The following is a 17,091-nucleotide window of genomic DNA, read 5'->3' as shown; positions in this document are numbered from 1 at the left end:
AACATTGTATGGTGTATGGCCGGCCTTAGTCGTGCATTGTGCAGCTCACAGCATTTCTATAGGGCAGGGCATGACAAATAATTTATTTTTCCCTTTACACCTGCCCACCTAATAATCAAATCAAGAAATAAAAAATGATTTTGCAAATTGCAGATTCATTGGTGAATCACTATTGTATCTGATGGGTGAATGTGAATCGCTCATTTTCAGATGGATTGCTACTGTCTGGTTTCGGTTTACTGTGCAGTCGTTGATTTGTGTCCTTCATTGCTTCAAGCGATGCCAACAGGCAGGGGCGGACTGACCATTTGGAAACTCGGGCACTGCCCGAGGGCCCGGGGTCAGTAGGGGGCCCCATGAGATACCCCTGGTACCTTTTTCATAGGTTTTTTTTTTAGTTTGGGCAAGGACACAGGGGCCCCATGATCCCCTATTGCCCGGGGGCCCCATGAGTTGTCAGTCTGCCCCTGCCAACAGGTAATGTAAGCACGGGGGATGAAGCTACATATGGATCCTGAAGGCTGTGTAGACAAGTGAATGACGAAGAGGTCAGCCGGTAGTGTGCGAGGAAGAGAAGAATCCTCTTGTTTCAGGTTTCATGCTGCCTGTTCATTTTGTGTTTGGCTCACCTAGAGCTCATCACAGTAACTTTAGTATATAAGAAAAGCAAAAATAATTCACTGTCTCTGCCGTGACTCCTTTATCATCCCTGGCACTATAATACTCACTGTGGCCTACAACCCATTAGTTCATATTGTATATTCTACCACTTTAATGCCCTTTTACTGGATCATGTCTTGTAGAGGTCAACCACAGCATTTCAGGAAGGTGGCACCATCTTTGTATTGCTGGCAAATATTCCGTACGTTTGTGGAAATCCACTCCAAGGTCCCTACTGTTCACTCGCAGCCATCCACTTTTGTTTTACTAATGTCCCCGTTGGCCATAGCCGGGAGGACCTCATCCTCCGGGCTCTCCTGCATGTCATTGTCCGTGGTCTGGTTGGCCTTGCTGTTGATGGAGGTAAGCTGCAGCGCCTCGCCTTTTTCATTGAGTTCTGCCAGCTCCTTGGCACTGCAGGTTGGAGTTGGTGTTTCATCAGTGTTGTGGAAGGTGTCGTAGTCCACTTCATAGAAACCTTCTTCTAGAGTCAGGACGGGCATGAACCGGTGGCCCCATAGGACCTCATTTTCCACATACGAGCTGCGGGCTTGACATGTCATACCTACAGAATAAAGAGTACCTGTTAGCTTTACTCTGTCAATTTTACTCTACAGATATATGACAAAACATTGTGGACTCTTGACTTTCACACCTATCACCGTTCAGTGTCCTCCACCCCTCTCTGCCAATCCCTCTACTGGCCTCCATTCAGTGTCTACTACCCCTCTCTGCCAATCCCTCCACTGGCCTCCAATCAGTGTCCTCCACCCCTCTCTGCCAATCCCTCCACTGGCCTCCATTCAGTGTCTGCTACTTCTCTCTGCCAATCCCTCCACTGGCCTCCATTCAGTGTCTGCTACCCCTCTCTGCCAATCCCTCCACTGGCCTCCATTCAGTGTCTACTACCCCTCTCTCCCAATCCCTCTACTGGCCTCCATTCAGTGTCTGCTACCCCTCTCTGCCAATCCCTCCACTGGCTTCCACTGGCCTCCATTCAGTGTCTACTACCCCTCTCTCCCAATCCCTCCACTGGCCTCCATTCAGTGTCTGCTACCCCTCTCTGCCAATCCCTCCACTGGCCTCCATTCAGTGTCTGCTACCCCTCTCTGCCAATCCCTCCACTGGCCTCCATTCAGTGTCTACTACCCCTCTCTGCCAATCCCTCCACTGGCTTCCACTGGCCTCCATTCAGTGTCTACTACCCCTCTCTCTCAATCCCTCCACTGACCTCCATTCAGTGTCTGCTACCCCTCTCCGCCAATCCCTCCACTGGCCTCCATTCAGTGTCTGCTACCCCTCTCTGTCAATCCCTCTACTGGCCTCCATTCAGTGTCTGCTACCCCTCTCTGCCAATCTCTCCACTGGCCTTCATTCAGTGTCTACTACCCTCTCTGCCAATCCCTCCACTGGCCTCCATTCAGTGTCTACTACCCCTCTCTGCCAATCCCTCCACTGGCCTCCACTCAGTGTCCTCCACCCCTCTCTGCCAATCCCTCCACTGGCCTCCATTCAGTGTCCTCCACCCCTCTCTGCCAATCCCTCCACTGGCCTCCATTCAGTGTCTTCTACCCCTCTCTGCCAATCCCTCCACTGGCCTCCACTCAGTGTCCTCCACCCCTCTCTGCCAATACCTCCACTGGCCTCCATTCAGTGTCTACTACCCCTCTCTGCCAATCCCTCCACTGGCCTCCATTCAGTGTCCTCCACCCCTCTCTGCCAATCCCTCCACTGGCCTCCATTCAGTGTCTACTACCCCTCCCTGCCAATTCTTTCACTGGCTTCCAATCAGTGTCCTCCACCCCTCTCTGCCAATCCCTCCACTGGCTTCCAATCAGTGTCCTCCACCCCTCTCTGCCAATCCATCCACTGGCTTCCAATCAGTGTCCTCCACCCCCTGTGCCAATCCCTCCACTGGCCTCCACTTTCTCAACAATAGTGATAACATTCAGACATTCATGATCAGTATATTATTATTATACAGGATTTATGGCGCCAACAGTTTGCGCAGCACTGTACAATATAAGGGGGGCGGTACAACTACAATGCATTTCAGTACAAAAGGAATATATATATATTTACAGTTTTGTCCCTTATGAGAGAACTTGTAGTACTTTGTTCAATATGCTTTCTAACCCCTGGTTCACACCTGTGCGGGTGTTGCCGCTGCGGATCCGCATGAAAAGCCGCGCAACCGCTGTGCAAAACGCGGCCCACACGGCCGCATAAGTGTGAACCTAGGGTCAGGGCTCATGTACCCTGCAGCTGATAAACTGACGTTTAGGAGCTGTTCAGAATTTTTTTCAGCAGCCCCTGAACTCTCCCTAATGTTTTCCTGTGTGTCCATGTACACATCGTCATTTACAGGCAGTTGAGTTTACAGTCGTTTTTTTGAACGCAGAAAACTTGCGTTTAGCAGTCGATTTTATCAGCGTTTCAAATGCAAAATGCTTGTAAACGCGGCAAATCGCGTTTATAAACGCTTGCAATTTTTTTTTTTAACTCTTCCAGTTCCTGATGCTGTCCAGAGCCTTTTTTCATCATGAAAAATGCATGCAAAGCGTTTTCAAGGTACTCAGATGGACAGAACACTGAACACAGGATGTTCCTACCAAGCTTGTCACACATTGTAATGACCAATTCACACCTCAGACCTCTCCCACTCTTGGAAACAAAAGATATGTTAATGACGATTCACACCTCAGACCGCTCCCACTCTTGGAAACAAAAGATATGTTAATGACCATTCACACCTCAGACCGCTCCCACTCTTGGAAACAAAAGATATGTTAATGACCATTCACACCTCAGACCTCTCCCACCCTTGGAAACAAAAGATATGTTAATGACCATTCACACCTCAGACCTCTCCCACCCTTGGAAACAAAAGATATGTTAATGACCATTCAAACCTCAGACCTCTCCCACCCTTGGAAACAAAAGATATGTTAATGACCATTCACACCTCAGACCTCTCCCACTCTTGGAAACAAAAGATATGTTAATGACCAATTCACACCTCAGACCTCTCCCACCCTTGGAAACAAAAGATATGTTAATGACCATTCACACCTCAGACCTCTCCCACCCTTGGAAACAAAAGATATGTTAATGACCAATTCACACATCAGACCTCTCCCACCCTTGGAAACAAAAGATATGTTAATGTCCATTCACACCTCAGACCTCTCCCACCCTTGGAAACAAAAGATATGTTAACGACCAATTCACACCTCAGACCTCTCCCACCCTTGGAAACAAAAGATATGTTAATGACCAATTCACACCTCAGACCTCTCCCACCCTTGGAAACAAAAGATATGTTAATGACCATTCAAACCTCAGACCGCTCCCACCCTTGGAAACAAAAGATATGTTAACGACCATTCACACCTCAGACCTCTCCCACTCTTGGAAACAAAAGATATGTTAATGACCAATTCACACCTCAGACCTCTCCCACCCTTGGAAACAAAAGATATGTTAATGACCATTCACACCTCAGACCTCTCCCACCCTTGGAAACAAAAGATATGTTAATGACCAATTCACACATCAGACCTCTCCCACCCTTGGAAACAAAAGATATGTTAATGACCATTCACACCTCAGACCTCTCCCACCCTTGGAAACAAAAGATATGTTAATGACCAATTCACACCTCAGACCTCTCCCACCCTTGGAAACAAAAGATATGTTAATGACCAATTCACACCTCAGACCTCTCCCACCCTTGGAAACAAAAGATATGTTAATGACCATTCAAACCTCAGACCGCTCCCACTCTTGAAAACAAAAGATATGTTAACGACCATTCACACCTCAGACCTCTCCCACCCTTGGAAACAAAAGATATGTTAATGACCATTCACACCTCAGACCTCTCCCACCCTTGGAAACAAAAGATATGTTAATGACCATTCACACCTCAGACCTCTCCCACCCTTGGAAACAAAAGATATGTTAATGACCATTCACACCTCAGACCTCTCCCACCCTTGGAAACAAAAGATATGTTAATGACCAATTCAAACCTCAGACCTCTCCCACCCTTGGAAACAAAAGATATGTTAATGACCATTCACACCTCAGACCTCTCCCACCCTTGGAAACAAAAGATATGTTAATGACCAATTCACATCTCAGACCTCTCCCACCCTTGGAAACAAAAGATATGTTAATGACCATTCACACCTCAGACCTCTCCCACCCTTGGAAACAAAAGATATGTTAATGACCAATTCACACATCAGACCTCTCCCACCCTTGGAAACAAAAGATATGTTAATGACCATTCAAACCTCAGACCTCTCCCACCCTTGGAAACAAAAGATATGTTAATGAACATTCAAACCTCAGACCGCTCCCACCCTTGGAAACAAAAGATATGTTACTGACCATTCACACCTCAGACCTCTCCCACTCTTGGAAACAAAAGATATGTTAATGACCATTCACACCTCAGACCTCTCCCACCCTTGGAAACAAAAGATATGTTAATGACCAATTCACACATCAGACCTCTTCCACCCTTGGAAACAAAAGATATGTTAATGACCAATTCACACCTCAGACCTCTCCCACCCTTGGAAACAAAAGATATGTTAATGACCATTCAAACCTCAGACCTCTCCCACCTTTGAAGACAAAAGATATGTTAATGACCATTCACACCTCCGACCTCTCCCACCCTTGGAAACAAAACATATGTTAATGACCATTCACACCTCAGACCTCTCCCACCCTTGGAAACAAAAGATATGTTAATGACCAATTCACACTTCAGACCTCTCCCACCCTTGGAAACAAAAGATATGTTAATGACCAATTCACACATCAGACCTCTCCCACCCTTGGAAACAAAAGATATGTTAATGAACAATTCACACCTCAGACCTCTCCCATCCTTGGAAACAAAAGATATGTTAATGACCATTCAAACCTCAGACCTCTCCCACCCTTGAAGACAAAAGATATGTTAATGACCATTCACACCTCAGACCTCTCCCACCCTTGGAAACAAAACATATGTTAATGACCATTCACACCTCAGACCTCTCCCACCCTTGGAAAAAAAAGATATGTTAATGACCAATGCACACCTCAGACCTCTCCCACCCTTGGAAACAAAAGATATGTTAATGACCAATTCACACATCAGACCTCTCCCACCCTTGGAAACAAAAGATATGTTAATGACCAATTCACACCTCAGACCTCTCCCACCCTTGGAAACAAAAGATATGTTAATGACCATTCAAACCTCAGACCTCTCCCACCCTTGAAGACAAAAGATATGTTAATGACCATTCACACCGCAGACCTCTCCCACCCTTGGAAACAAAACATATGTTAATGACCATTCACACCTCAGACCTCTCCCACTCTTGGAAACAAAAGATATGTTAACGACCATTCACACCTCAGACCTCTCCCACCCTTGGAAACAAAAGATATGTTAATGACCATTCACACCTCAAATTCCTCCTGAAGACCCCCTGCCAGGTGACCTTAATGACTCCCTCCACCAGACACCTTTCCCACCCTTGGAAACAAAAGATATGTTAATGAGCAACTCACACCTAAGCTAATCTCAACGCATACTGCTGTCTCTGCTTCTACTCTCTGTATTTCTCTGAAGCAGACTGAAATAGTTAATATATACATAAAATCACCAGCACCAAAAATTTGTGAAATAATTCCTAAATAAATGCTGCTGCTCCTTAATGTACACACTAATAAAATAACAATAAAGAACATCAAACAGCGCAAATAAATATTCACAAACAATTAATATAATAAATAAATAATAAAGAAAATAAAAAAATATAAAAAAACTTATATAAAATAAATAGAATAGTCCCACTCCAAAAATAATTATCTCAATTATCCAAAAATTATATTCATCTCAATAATATACATAAGTGTATAAGTAAGCAAACTTTTTTTTTCTTCCGGTCCATTCCGGGAATTAAATTAAACCTCATACAGTGTAATCCCAAAACAGTTTTTTATTTTTCATCTCCTTTTTATTTTTTTTCTTTCTTGCAAATAATTTTAGGTCATTAAAAAAATCAGGGTTTTTTTCAACATTTGGGCTTTTCTGTATGTTGTCTCTAAGTAATTTTTTATGATTTTTTTTAATGTCAAATCATTTTTTCTTAATAAACATAATATACCAAGAAAACACATCTTGGAATGAAAGTGTGAAAGTGTATTAGACTTTTTGTCATCCTCTAGAAAATTCAAAACTTTCAGCTAATATGTCGGGCGATCAGATAAAACAGCTGAGCTATTCTGTTTATTTGTTACATTTGATGACAAAGACATTATAAAGGCATCTAGAATTCATTTAGTTGTGATACATTTGGCAAATGCACTGCGGGATATTAAACTGCAGGCCTCCGGGAGCCAAACTGTTCTCTAATGTAACAGAAATGGGATAAAATTGCAGAGATACCCCATACAAGGCATTGCACCATGTAATTCTCACAATCAACAGCAGATGTCACTGTTGGATTTGGAACTTAAACATACATTACATGACACATTAACTTGCATTGCCTTAAAGTGTTACTAAACCCCGCACCCTGCATTCACTATATCCGCTCTCCCCGGACCCTGCATTCACTATATCCGCTCTCCCCGGACCCCGCATTCACTATATCCGCTCTCCCCGGACCCTGCATTCACTATATCCGCTCTCCCCAGACCCTGCATTCACTATATCCGCTCTCCCCGGACCCCGCATTCACTATATCCGCTCTCCCCGGACCCTGCATTCACTATATCCGCTCTCCCCGGACCCCGCATTCACTATATCCGCTCTCCCCGGACCCTGCATTCACTATATCTGCTCTCCCCAGACCCTGCAATCACTATATCCGCTCTCCCCGGACCCTGCATTCACTATATCTGGTCTCCCCGCACCCTGCATTCACTATATCTGCTCTCCCCGGACCCTGCATTCACTATATCCGCTCTCCCCGGACCCTGCATTCACTATATCTGGTCTCCCCGGACCCTGCACTCACTATATCTGGTCTCCCCGGACCCTGCATTCACTATATCTGGTCTCCCCGGACCCTGCATTCACTATATCTGGTCTCCCCGGACCTTGCATTCACTATATCTGGTCTCCCCGGACCCTGCATTCACTATATCTGGTCTCCCCGGACCTTGCATTCACTATATCTGGTCTCCCCGGACCTTGCATTCACTATATCTGGTCTCCCCGGACCCTGCATTCACTATATCTGGTCTCCCCGGACCCTGCACTCACTATATCTGGTCTCCCTGGACCCTGCATTCACTATATCTGGTCTCCCCGGACCCCGCATTCACTATATCTGGTCTCCCTGGACCCTGCATTCACTATATCTGGTCTCCCCGGACCCTGCACTCACTATATGTGGTCTCCCTGGACCCTGCATTCACTATATCTGGTCTCCCCGGACCCCGCATTCACTATATCTGGTCTCCCTGGACCCTGCATTCACTATATCCGGTCTCCCCGGACCCCGCATTCACTATATCCGGTCTCCCCGGACCCCGCATTCACTATATCCGCTCTCCCTGGACCCTGCATTCACTATATCCACTCTCCCCAGACCCTGCATTCACTATATGCACTCTCCCCAGACCCTGCATTCACTATATTTGGTCTCCCCAGACCCTGCATTCACTATATCCACTCTCCCCAGACCCTGCATTCACTATATGCACTCTCCCTGGACCCTGCATTCACTATATTTGGTCTCCCTGGACCCTGCATTCACTATATCTGCTCTCCCGGACCCTGCATTCACTATATCCGCTCTCCCTGGATCCTGCATTCACTATATCCGCTCTCCCTGGACCCTGCATTCACTATATCCGCTCTCCCCGGACCCTGCATTCACTATATCCGCTCTCCCCGGACCCTGCATTCACTATATCCGCTCTCCCGGACCCTGCATTCACTATATCCGCTCTCCCGGACCCTGCATTCACTATAACTGGTCTCCTCGGACCCCGCATTCACTATATCCGGTCTCCCCAGACCCCACATTCACTATATCTGGTCTCCCTGGACCCCGCATTCACTATATCCGGTCTCCCCGGACCCTGCATTCACTATATCCGCTCTCCCCGGACCCTGCATTCACTATATCCGCTCTCCCCGGACCCTGCATTCACTATATCCGCTCTCCCTGGACCCTGCATTCACTATATCCACTCTCCCCGGACCCTGCATTCACTATATCCGCTCTCCCCGGACCCTGCATTCACTATATCCGCTCTCCCCGGACCCTGCATTCACTATATCCGCTCTTCCTGGACCCTGCATTCACTATATCCACTCTCCCCAGACCCTGCATTCACTATATGCACTCTCCCCAGACCCTGCATTCACTATATTTGGTCTCCCCAGACCCTGCATTCACTATATGCACTCTCCCTGGACCCTGCATTCACTATATCTGGTCTCCCTGGACCCCGCATTCACTATATCTGCTCTCCCGGACCCTGCATTCACTATATCCGCTCTCCCCAGACCCTGCATTCACTATATGCACTCTCCCCAGACCCTGCATTCACTATATTTGGTCTCCCCAGACCCTGCATTCACTATATCTACTCTCCCCAGACCCTGCATTCACTATATGCACTCTCCCTGGACCCTGCATTCACTATATCTGGTCTCCCTGGACCCCGCATTCACTATATCTGCTCTCCCGGACCCTGCATTCACTATATCCGCTCTCCCTGGACCCTGCATTCACTATATTCGCTCTCCCCGGATCCTGCATTCACTATATCTGCTCTCCCCGGACCCTGCATTCACTATATCCGCTCTCCCCGGACCCTGCATTCACTATATCCGCTCTCCCGGACCCTGCATTCACTATATCCGCTCTCCCGGACCCTGCATTCACTATAACTGGTCTCCTCGGACCCCGCATTCACTATATCCGGTCTCCTCAGACCCCACATTCACTATATCTGGTCTCCCCGGACCCCGCATTCACTATATCCGGTCTCCCTGGACCCTGCATTCACTATATCCGGTCTCCCCGGACCCTGCATTCACTATATCCGCTCTCCCTGGACCCTGCATTCACTATATCCGCTCTCCCCGGACCCTGCATTCACTATATCCGCTCTCCCCGGACCCTGCATTCACAAAATCCGCTCTCCCGGACCCTGCATTCACTATATCCGCTCTCCCGGACCCTGCATTCACTATATCTGGTCTCCCTGGACCCCACATTCACTATATCTGGTCTCCCCGGACCCTGCATTCACTATATCTGGTCTCCCTGGACCCTGCATTCACTATATCTGGTCTCCCCGGACCCTGCATTCACTATATCTGGTCTACCCGGACCCCGCATTCACTATATCCGGTCTCCCCGGACCCCGCATTCACTATATCCGCTCTCCCTGGACCCCGCATTCACTATATCCGGTTTCCCCGGACCCTGCATTCACTATATCCACTCTCCCCAGACCCTGCATTCACTATATGCACTCTCCCCAGACCCTGCATTCACTATATGCACTCTCCCCAGACCCTGCATTCACTATATGCACTCTCCCCGGACCCTGCATTCACTATATTTGGTCTCCCCAGACCCTGCATTCACTATATCCACTCTCCCCAGACCCTGCATTCACTATATCTGGTCTCCGATCCATTATGCTCAATCCGCAGATCCAATCCATCCTGAGGGATGGTCAGTTTGCTTTACAACTTACCTATTCGTGAAGCGGGTCTGGTGTCACCCCGTGCAGTCGGTGTCACCCGGTGCTGGCCGCACCTGCCTCGGGATGCCACTGTACCTGAGTTCAAATCTCAAAAACCTCCAAGTGTAAATAATCCATCAGGTACAAAAGGGGAGTGACCACATGGTAACGCTAGAATTTCTGGATGAACCCCCTGCACCCATTCTAGCAAACTTTGCAAACACCCACCCAAAATAAAGAAAACTAAACTGGGATTTTTAGCATGTAGTATGTCCCATATGTTGGTCAGTTCCTTTGAGTGTCAGGAACATACACAGGTACCGCAAGCACCCTACCCTAGTCACCATGGAATGTGTTAAGGCAGATGATGATTGTCCAAGAACAGGATGGGAGGTGTGAAAATTGTGGAGCCAACCTGTTCCTGTTACACAATCCCATCTTTGGTGTCAGGGAGTCTGCATAGGTGTTAATTATCCTATTCACGCGGCTAAATGTGTGAATTGTTGTCAGATCACTGGGGATGGTGTGTCAAAACAGCATTCTACTTGGAAGACAGATGGTGGCAAAGGACCCCAATCCCATTCAGAGATGGTTGTATCAGTCTGATACATTCCGTGAGGATTGGATCAGGGTGTCTATGCTGCCTATCAGGGGCGTCCCTAGGGATGGTGTCACCCGGTGCGACAACACTTGGTGACAGCCCCTCCGATTATCCCCGCAGAATGGATCAGATCTGCAGATTGAGCTTAATGGATCCGACTCCGATCCATTATGCTCCCCAATCCTCAGATCTGATCTATCCTGTGGGGATTGCCGGCATGCAACCTATACGGGGTGACACCGGACCCGCTCCACAAAAAGGTAAGTTGTAAAGAAAGCCAACGATCCCCGCAGGATGGATCCGATCAGGTGAGCTCGCCAATGGTGGCACAGGTATGGCACGTGCCCCCTACCCTGAAATGTGAAATCACACACACACACACACATATATATATATATATATATATTTGTGTGATTTTGCACACCTCTGCAGCCCTGTAGCAGTATTTCTACTATAGGGCAGCAGGAAAGCAGTTAAGGAGATCCCCCTCTCTATTTGTCCTGTTTACCAGTAAAAAAAAAATCCCAAATTTTAGTTTGTCCCCAGAAAAGTAATAGAGGGGAAATCTTGCAATGCCGAGACCAGCCCTGGTGACCTGGCCATATTCAATATATTTCAAAATATATTTAAATAAATAAATATATATATATATATATATATATATATATATTACTGCATGTTGAAATGCATTTTTATTACAAAATATTTGAAAAGTATTTTTAAAAATACATTTCAAATATACTTTATATCTTTAAAATTACAAATCTACATTTTTGGAATGCATTTACAAATATATGTAAAAATATGTTACAAGGACTTTTTTATATGTTAAAAATAAAGCAGAATTTTTAAAAATATATTTTTATAAATATATTCTTCAGATTTTTTTTTAACATATAAAGAAGTCATTTTAACATATATTTTGACATATATTTGTAAAATGTAGATTGACAGTATATTTGAAATGTATTTTTAAAAATATTTTTCATATATTTTGTAATAAAAACACATTTCAACATGCAGTATATATATATATATATATATATATACACACACACACATATATATATATATAAAATTTTGTTTTTTTTTAATTTATTGAAATATATTGAATATGGCCAAAATTGTAGTATTTCAAATATATGGCAATATATTTGGATATTTGGGAGGAATATTTTTGAAATATATTTAAAATATATTTTTCTTCCATGTGGGTACATCTATATCTATCTACGAGGTATACTGGATGAATAATCTTCTGCAGCTGGCGTTTTCGGGTGTGTCGGATGCAGGGACGGACTGACAACTCATGGGGCCCCCGGACAATAAGGGATCATGGGGCCCCTGTGTCCTTGCCCATACCCAAAAAAGCCTATGAAAAAGCCAATGAAAGGTACCAGGGGCATCTCATTGGGCCCTCTACTGACCTCGGGCCCTCGGGCAGTGCCTGAGTGCTCGAATGGTTAGTCCACCCCTGGTTGGAGGCCCAGTCCCCAACTGAGATCTGTGTGTCCTCCATCAGCCCCTACTTCACTACTGTGTCCTGTAATGTTGCAGAGGTCAAGGGATAAAACCAAAGTGCCAATCATCTGACACACACAATGTCGGTCGCAGAAGATTTTTCATCCAACGAATCTCATAAAAACAGCAAAGATCGGTTGTGTGGGCATTGGGAAGGGTAACCATTAACCCTTTGTTGAGAATACTTTTTTAAAAACTTTTTCATCAACACTTTTTTAGATGCAACAGTTCAAGATATGGTTCTATTGTCATGTCAAGTATTACAATACAATGCCTTACCCGTGGCTTCGACCATCCCTTCCAAAATAACTACAATCTCGAATTCTTCTTTCCCCAACTGCTCTTTGGAGATTTCCCAAAAAGGGCTATGTTCATTGAACTCATGGCAGATGATTAGTGGAGAAACCAAGAAGAGGCGGTCATCTCCAGTGTCAAAACCCACATTGATGTCTGTCTGATTGAGAGGGATAAACTCGCCCTCCTTGGTTTGTTTGGATTTGATCAGTTTGGCCCTTATAGATGCCTCCACGATATGCGAATTCCTCAGATCTCCAACTCTGAACATCAAACAGAGCTTGTTGTCCCTCACAGAGATGACGGCCATATTGGAGAACATAAGGGTCTCTGCTCGTTTCTTTGGCTGGGAGATCTTAACAAACATGCAGCCCACCATGAATGCATTGACAATGGAGCCAAGTATGGCCTGGACCAACAAAAGAACAATTCCCTCTGGGCACTTGTCCGTGATGACCCTGTATCCATACCCGATGGTGGTCTCTGTCTCGATAGAAAAAAGAAAGGCTGACACAAACCCGTTTAACTTGTCCACACACGGTGTCCACGTTGAATCCTCTATGTGGTCAAGGTCCCCACGGATATAAGCAATAAGCCACCAAATGAATCCGAAGAAAATCCAAGTGATTGTATAGACCATGGTGAAAACGAGTAAGTTAAATCTCCATTTGAGGTCTACCAAGGTGGTGAATATATCCGTCAAGTATCTGTACGTTTCTCTGACATTTCCGTGGTGGACGTTGCACTTTCCGTCTTTCTCCACGTACCTCTGCCGCCGCTTCTTCTCCGGTTCTGCCATCACCATAGTTCGGTTGGTGGCCACCAGCGACGGGTTCTGGACTTGCTTGGGCACCTTACCCACCCTGCCCTCAATGTCCTGATCTAAAAACTTGCACGTGTTCATCTTGACTCGGCCACGTGTGGAGTCCCGTCACTCCCGACCTGAACAGAGAGAAGAAAGGTCAACCATCGAAGGCAGCACGTTGGATTTTTCTCTACAGCTATGCAGCGTTCATATCGAATTACTAAAGTTCAAAAATAAAACGCCAAACCCCCGTCTTAAGAATTAACATACCGGCACAAAAAAAAATATTAAACGTAATTTAAATTAAGTGCCGAACGCATTTATTTCTAATTAAATTAAGCAGATGCGTGCATTCGCATTGTTTTTGGAACGACGTCGGAATGCGCCACAGGATTTAATTTACTGAGCTAAGAAGGAACAAGCTCACATAGAGATTGTACATTAATTACATGATTATGCTCCATTGCCTCGAATATATTCCACCCAGCAAGGTTCTGGAGAAGACGAATTCTGGCTTTTTTCAAGAGAATATTTCATTACGAAAATGCTTACAAACAATCCCGAGACACTAATCGAAATCAAAGTTTTGTGACTGATTGAATTGTGGGAGATGTTTAGCAAGCCATCCGTGAGAAAACTATTGATGATTTTTTTTGTATTTGAAGTTCTTTAAAACCCAGCTCCAGGTCTCCCCCACCCCACTGTGGAGGCCCCCGCTGATTTCTTTTTCTTTTTTTTTGTCTTTATTACTGGTATTTCCAATGAAGGGTAATGTTACTGCCACACAGGGGCGTCCCTAGGGTTGGTGTCACCCGGTGCCAGGGGCGGACTGACAACTCATGGCAATAAGGGATCATGGGGCCCCTGTGTCCTTGCCCAAACTCAAAAAAGCCTATGAAAAAGGTACCAGGGGCATCTCATGGGGCCCCCTACTGACCCCAGGCCCTCGAGCAGTGCCCGAGTTTCCAAATGGTCAGTCCGCCCCTGCCCGGTACGATAACACTTGGTGACACCCCCTCCGACGATCCCCGCAGAATGGATCGGATTTACGGATTGAGCATAATGGATCAGAGTCCGATCCATTATGCTCCCCAATCCGCAGATCCGATTTATCCTGCGGGGATCGTTAGCATATACGGGATGACACCGGACCAGGGGCGGACTGACCATTTGGAAACTCAGGCACTGTTCGAGGGACTGGGGTCAGTAGGGGGCCCCATGAGATGCCCCTGGTACCTTTTTCATAGGCTTTTTTGAGTTTTGGCAAGAACACAGGGGCCCCATGATCCCCTATTGCCCAGGGGCCCCATGAGTTGTCAGTCCACCCCTGCACCGGACCGGCTCCACGAAAAAGTAAGTTGTAAAGCATGCCGACGATCCCCGCAGGATGGATGGGATCTGCGGATTGGGAAGGATAATAGATTGGACTCCGATCCATTATGCTCAATCCGCAGATCCGATCCATCCTGCGGGGATCGTCGGCTTGCTTTACAACTTACCTTTTCGTGGAGCGGGTCCGGTGTCACCCCATGTGGTAGGTGTCACCCGGTGTGGCGCACACCCCCCGCACCTGCCTTGGGCTGCCACTTCTGCAACAACATTTGAGACAAATATGCACTTCAAATATTGAGATCGATTTACTACAACTGGAGAGTGCAGAATCTGATGCAGCTGTGAAGAGAAACCAATCAGCTTCTAGGTTTTACCCCCGGTTCACATATATGTGGCCGTGCGGGCCGCGTTTTGCGCGGGCACAAGAGTCCATTCATTTGCCCCGGACATGCAGGGAAGAAGTCCCTGCACTTCTTCTGAAAACGCAGCCCGCACGGGAACCTCGGTTCCCAGCAGGGGCGTATTTACCACAAGGCAAACAAGGCATTTGCCTAGGGCGGCATTTTTTTTTATGGGGGCAGCACTGCTCCCCGGAAGGAGGGACATGGAGACCAGGTAGGATCCGAAAGAGGCTGTGGGCTGCTTGATGGTGTATGAAGAGCCCAACTGTCGTTCCTGGGGATGGCCAGAGCTGTGAAGCTGAGTGTCTTTCTTTCTGTCGCTGGAGTGGAAGGCTCTCTCGGGTTGGGGGGGATGGGGCAAGGGTGTTGTTGTGTTGGTCACTGTCAGGCTCTCTCCGCGGGGGGGGGGCTGTTGTTGGTTGGTATCAGGCTATCTCCACAGGGGAGGGGGCGTCCAATTTTTTTGGGGGTGGGGGCGTCCACAAAACCTAAATACACCACTGGTTCACAGTACGGTTGCGTTTTCTAGTGCGGGCGGCGTGCCATTAGAATTAATGGCACCCACCCGCGGGTCCGCTTTCTTCTGTGAGGGTGGTGCGGCTGCACAGATTTTGTGTGGAGCACCACCCGCACATGTGAACATCAAGACCTCATGCACACTTGACGTTTTTACAGCAGCTGTTTTTGGCTTTTTACCTTTTTTTCTACAGCCAGTAAACCCCCCAGCATGTTCTCCTATGTGTCCATACACACAGAGACTGTAATCAGCGTTTTTTGGCCAGAAAAAAACAGAACTAGTGGGTTTCTAGAGAAGATTTTTAGCTGTAAAAATGCTCTAACTCTGAAAAATGCAGTAAAAAGCAGCAAAGCGGTGTTTTTGGACTTTTTTTACCAAATAAATTAAAATAAAGCTAAAAATTGTTGTAAAACGCTGCCAACCGGTGTTTTTGGACTTTGTTTGACCAAGTAAAAAAAAACACTAAAAAACTTGGTAAAACGCTGCAAACTGGTGTTTCTGGATATTTTTTTGACCAAGTAAATAAAAAAAACACAAAAAAAGTGGTAAAACGCTGCCAACCGGTGTTTTTGGATTTTTTTTGACCAAGTAAATAAAAAAAACACTAAAAAAAGTGGTAAAACGCTGCCAACCGGTGTTTCTGGACATTTTTTTGACCACGTAAAAAAAAAACGCTAAAAAATGCAAACGCGGAAAACTGTGGGTAAACGCTAATGCAAAAACGCTAAAAAAAGCTGAAAAACTCAAGTTTTTAATGGGACTTTACACAGCTAATGTTACCAGCGTTATCAAAACGCCCCCCAGTGTTCAGGAGGACTTATTGTCAAAGTTTCATTGAACAAGATACAGTCGGAAGCTGATTGGCTACCATGGACAGCTGCACCCGATTTTGCACTCTCTAGTTTTTGTAAGTCAACCCCATTGTGTTGACAGTTTTGGAGAAGGTTCTTTTGTATCCTCAACCCTACTGAACACCTTTGGGAACACTGATTGTGAGCCAGGTCTTCTCATCTTCTCATCTAACATCAATACCTGACCTCACCAATGGTGGCCTTCAATATCTTGTGGAAAGCCTTCTCGGAAGAGTGGATGCTCTAGCCTCAAAGGGGAGCAATGCCACCTTAGTGGTCCTCATTTTAGAATGGAATGTCCAACAAGCCCATATAGTTTTGGTGGTGAGATAACCACAGACCAGGGGCGGACTGACCATTTGGGCACCATGGCACTGCCC

At 46.2% G+C, this 17,091-nt stretch overlaps 1 protein-coding gene across 1 annotated transcript in view; it reads right to left on the bottom strand.

Annotated features, from left to right (window-relative positions):
* Window positions 1-685: 685 nt before the first annotated feature.
* Window positions 686-17,091, bottom strand: part of LOC149436400 (G protein-activated inward rectifier potassium channel 4-like) — a 77,245-nt gene continuing 60,839 nt past the window's right edge. Inside the window, exons 2-3 of the mRNA XM_089661648.1 lie at window positions 12,791-13,747; window positions 686-1,225 (exon numbers count right to left, since the gene is read on the bottom strand). Coding sequence (XP_089517774.1) covers window positions 900-1,225; window positions 12,791-13,709 — 1,245 coding nt within the window. The 5' untranslated portion in view covers window positions 13,710-13,747 and the 3' untranslated portion in view covers window positions 686-899. The remainder of the gene's footprint in view (window positions 1,226-12,790; window positions 13,748-17,091) is intronic.

This window comes from Staurois parvus, unplaced genomic scaffold (genome assembly GCF_062004578.1).
Source record: "Staurois parvus isolate SC_StPar_1 unplaced genomic scaffold, SC_StPar_1.0 ptg001359l, whole genome shotgun sequence".
Classification (NCBI taxonomy): Eukaryota; Metazoa; Chordata; class Amphibia; order Anura; family Ranidae; genus Staurois; species Staurois parvus.
The sequence above is the reverse complement of the archived record's forward strand: the minus strand, read 5'-3'. Positions and strand labels throughout refer to the sequence as shown.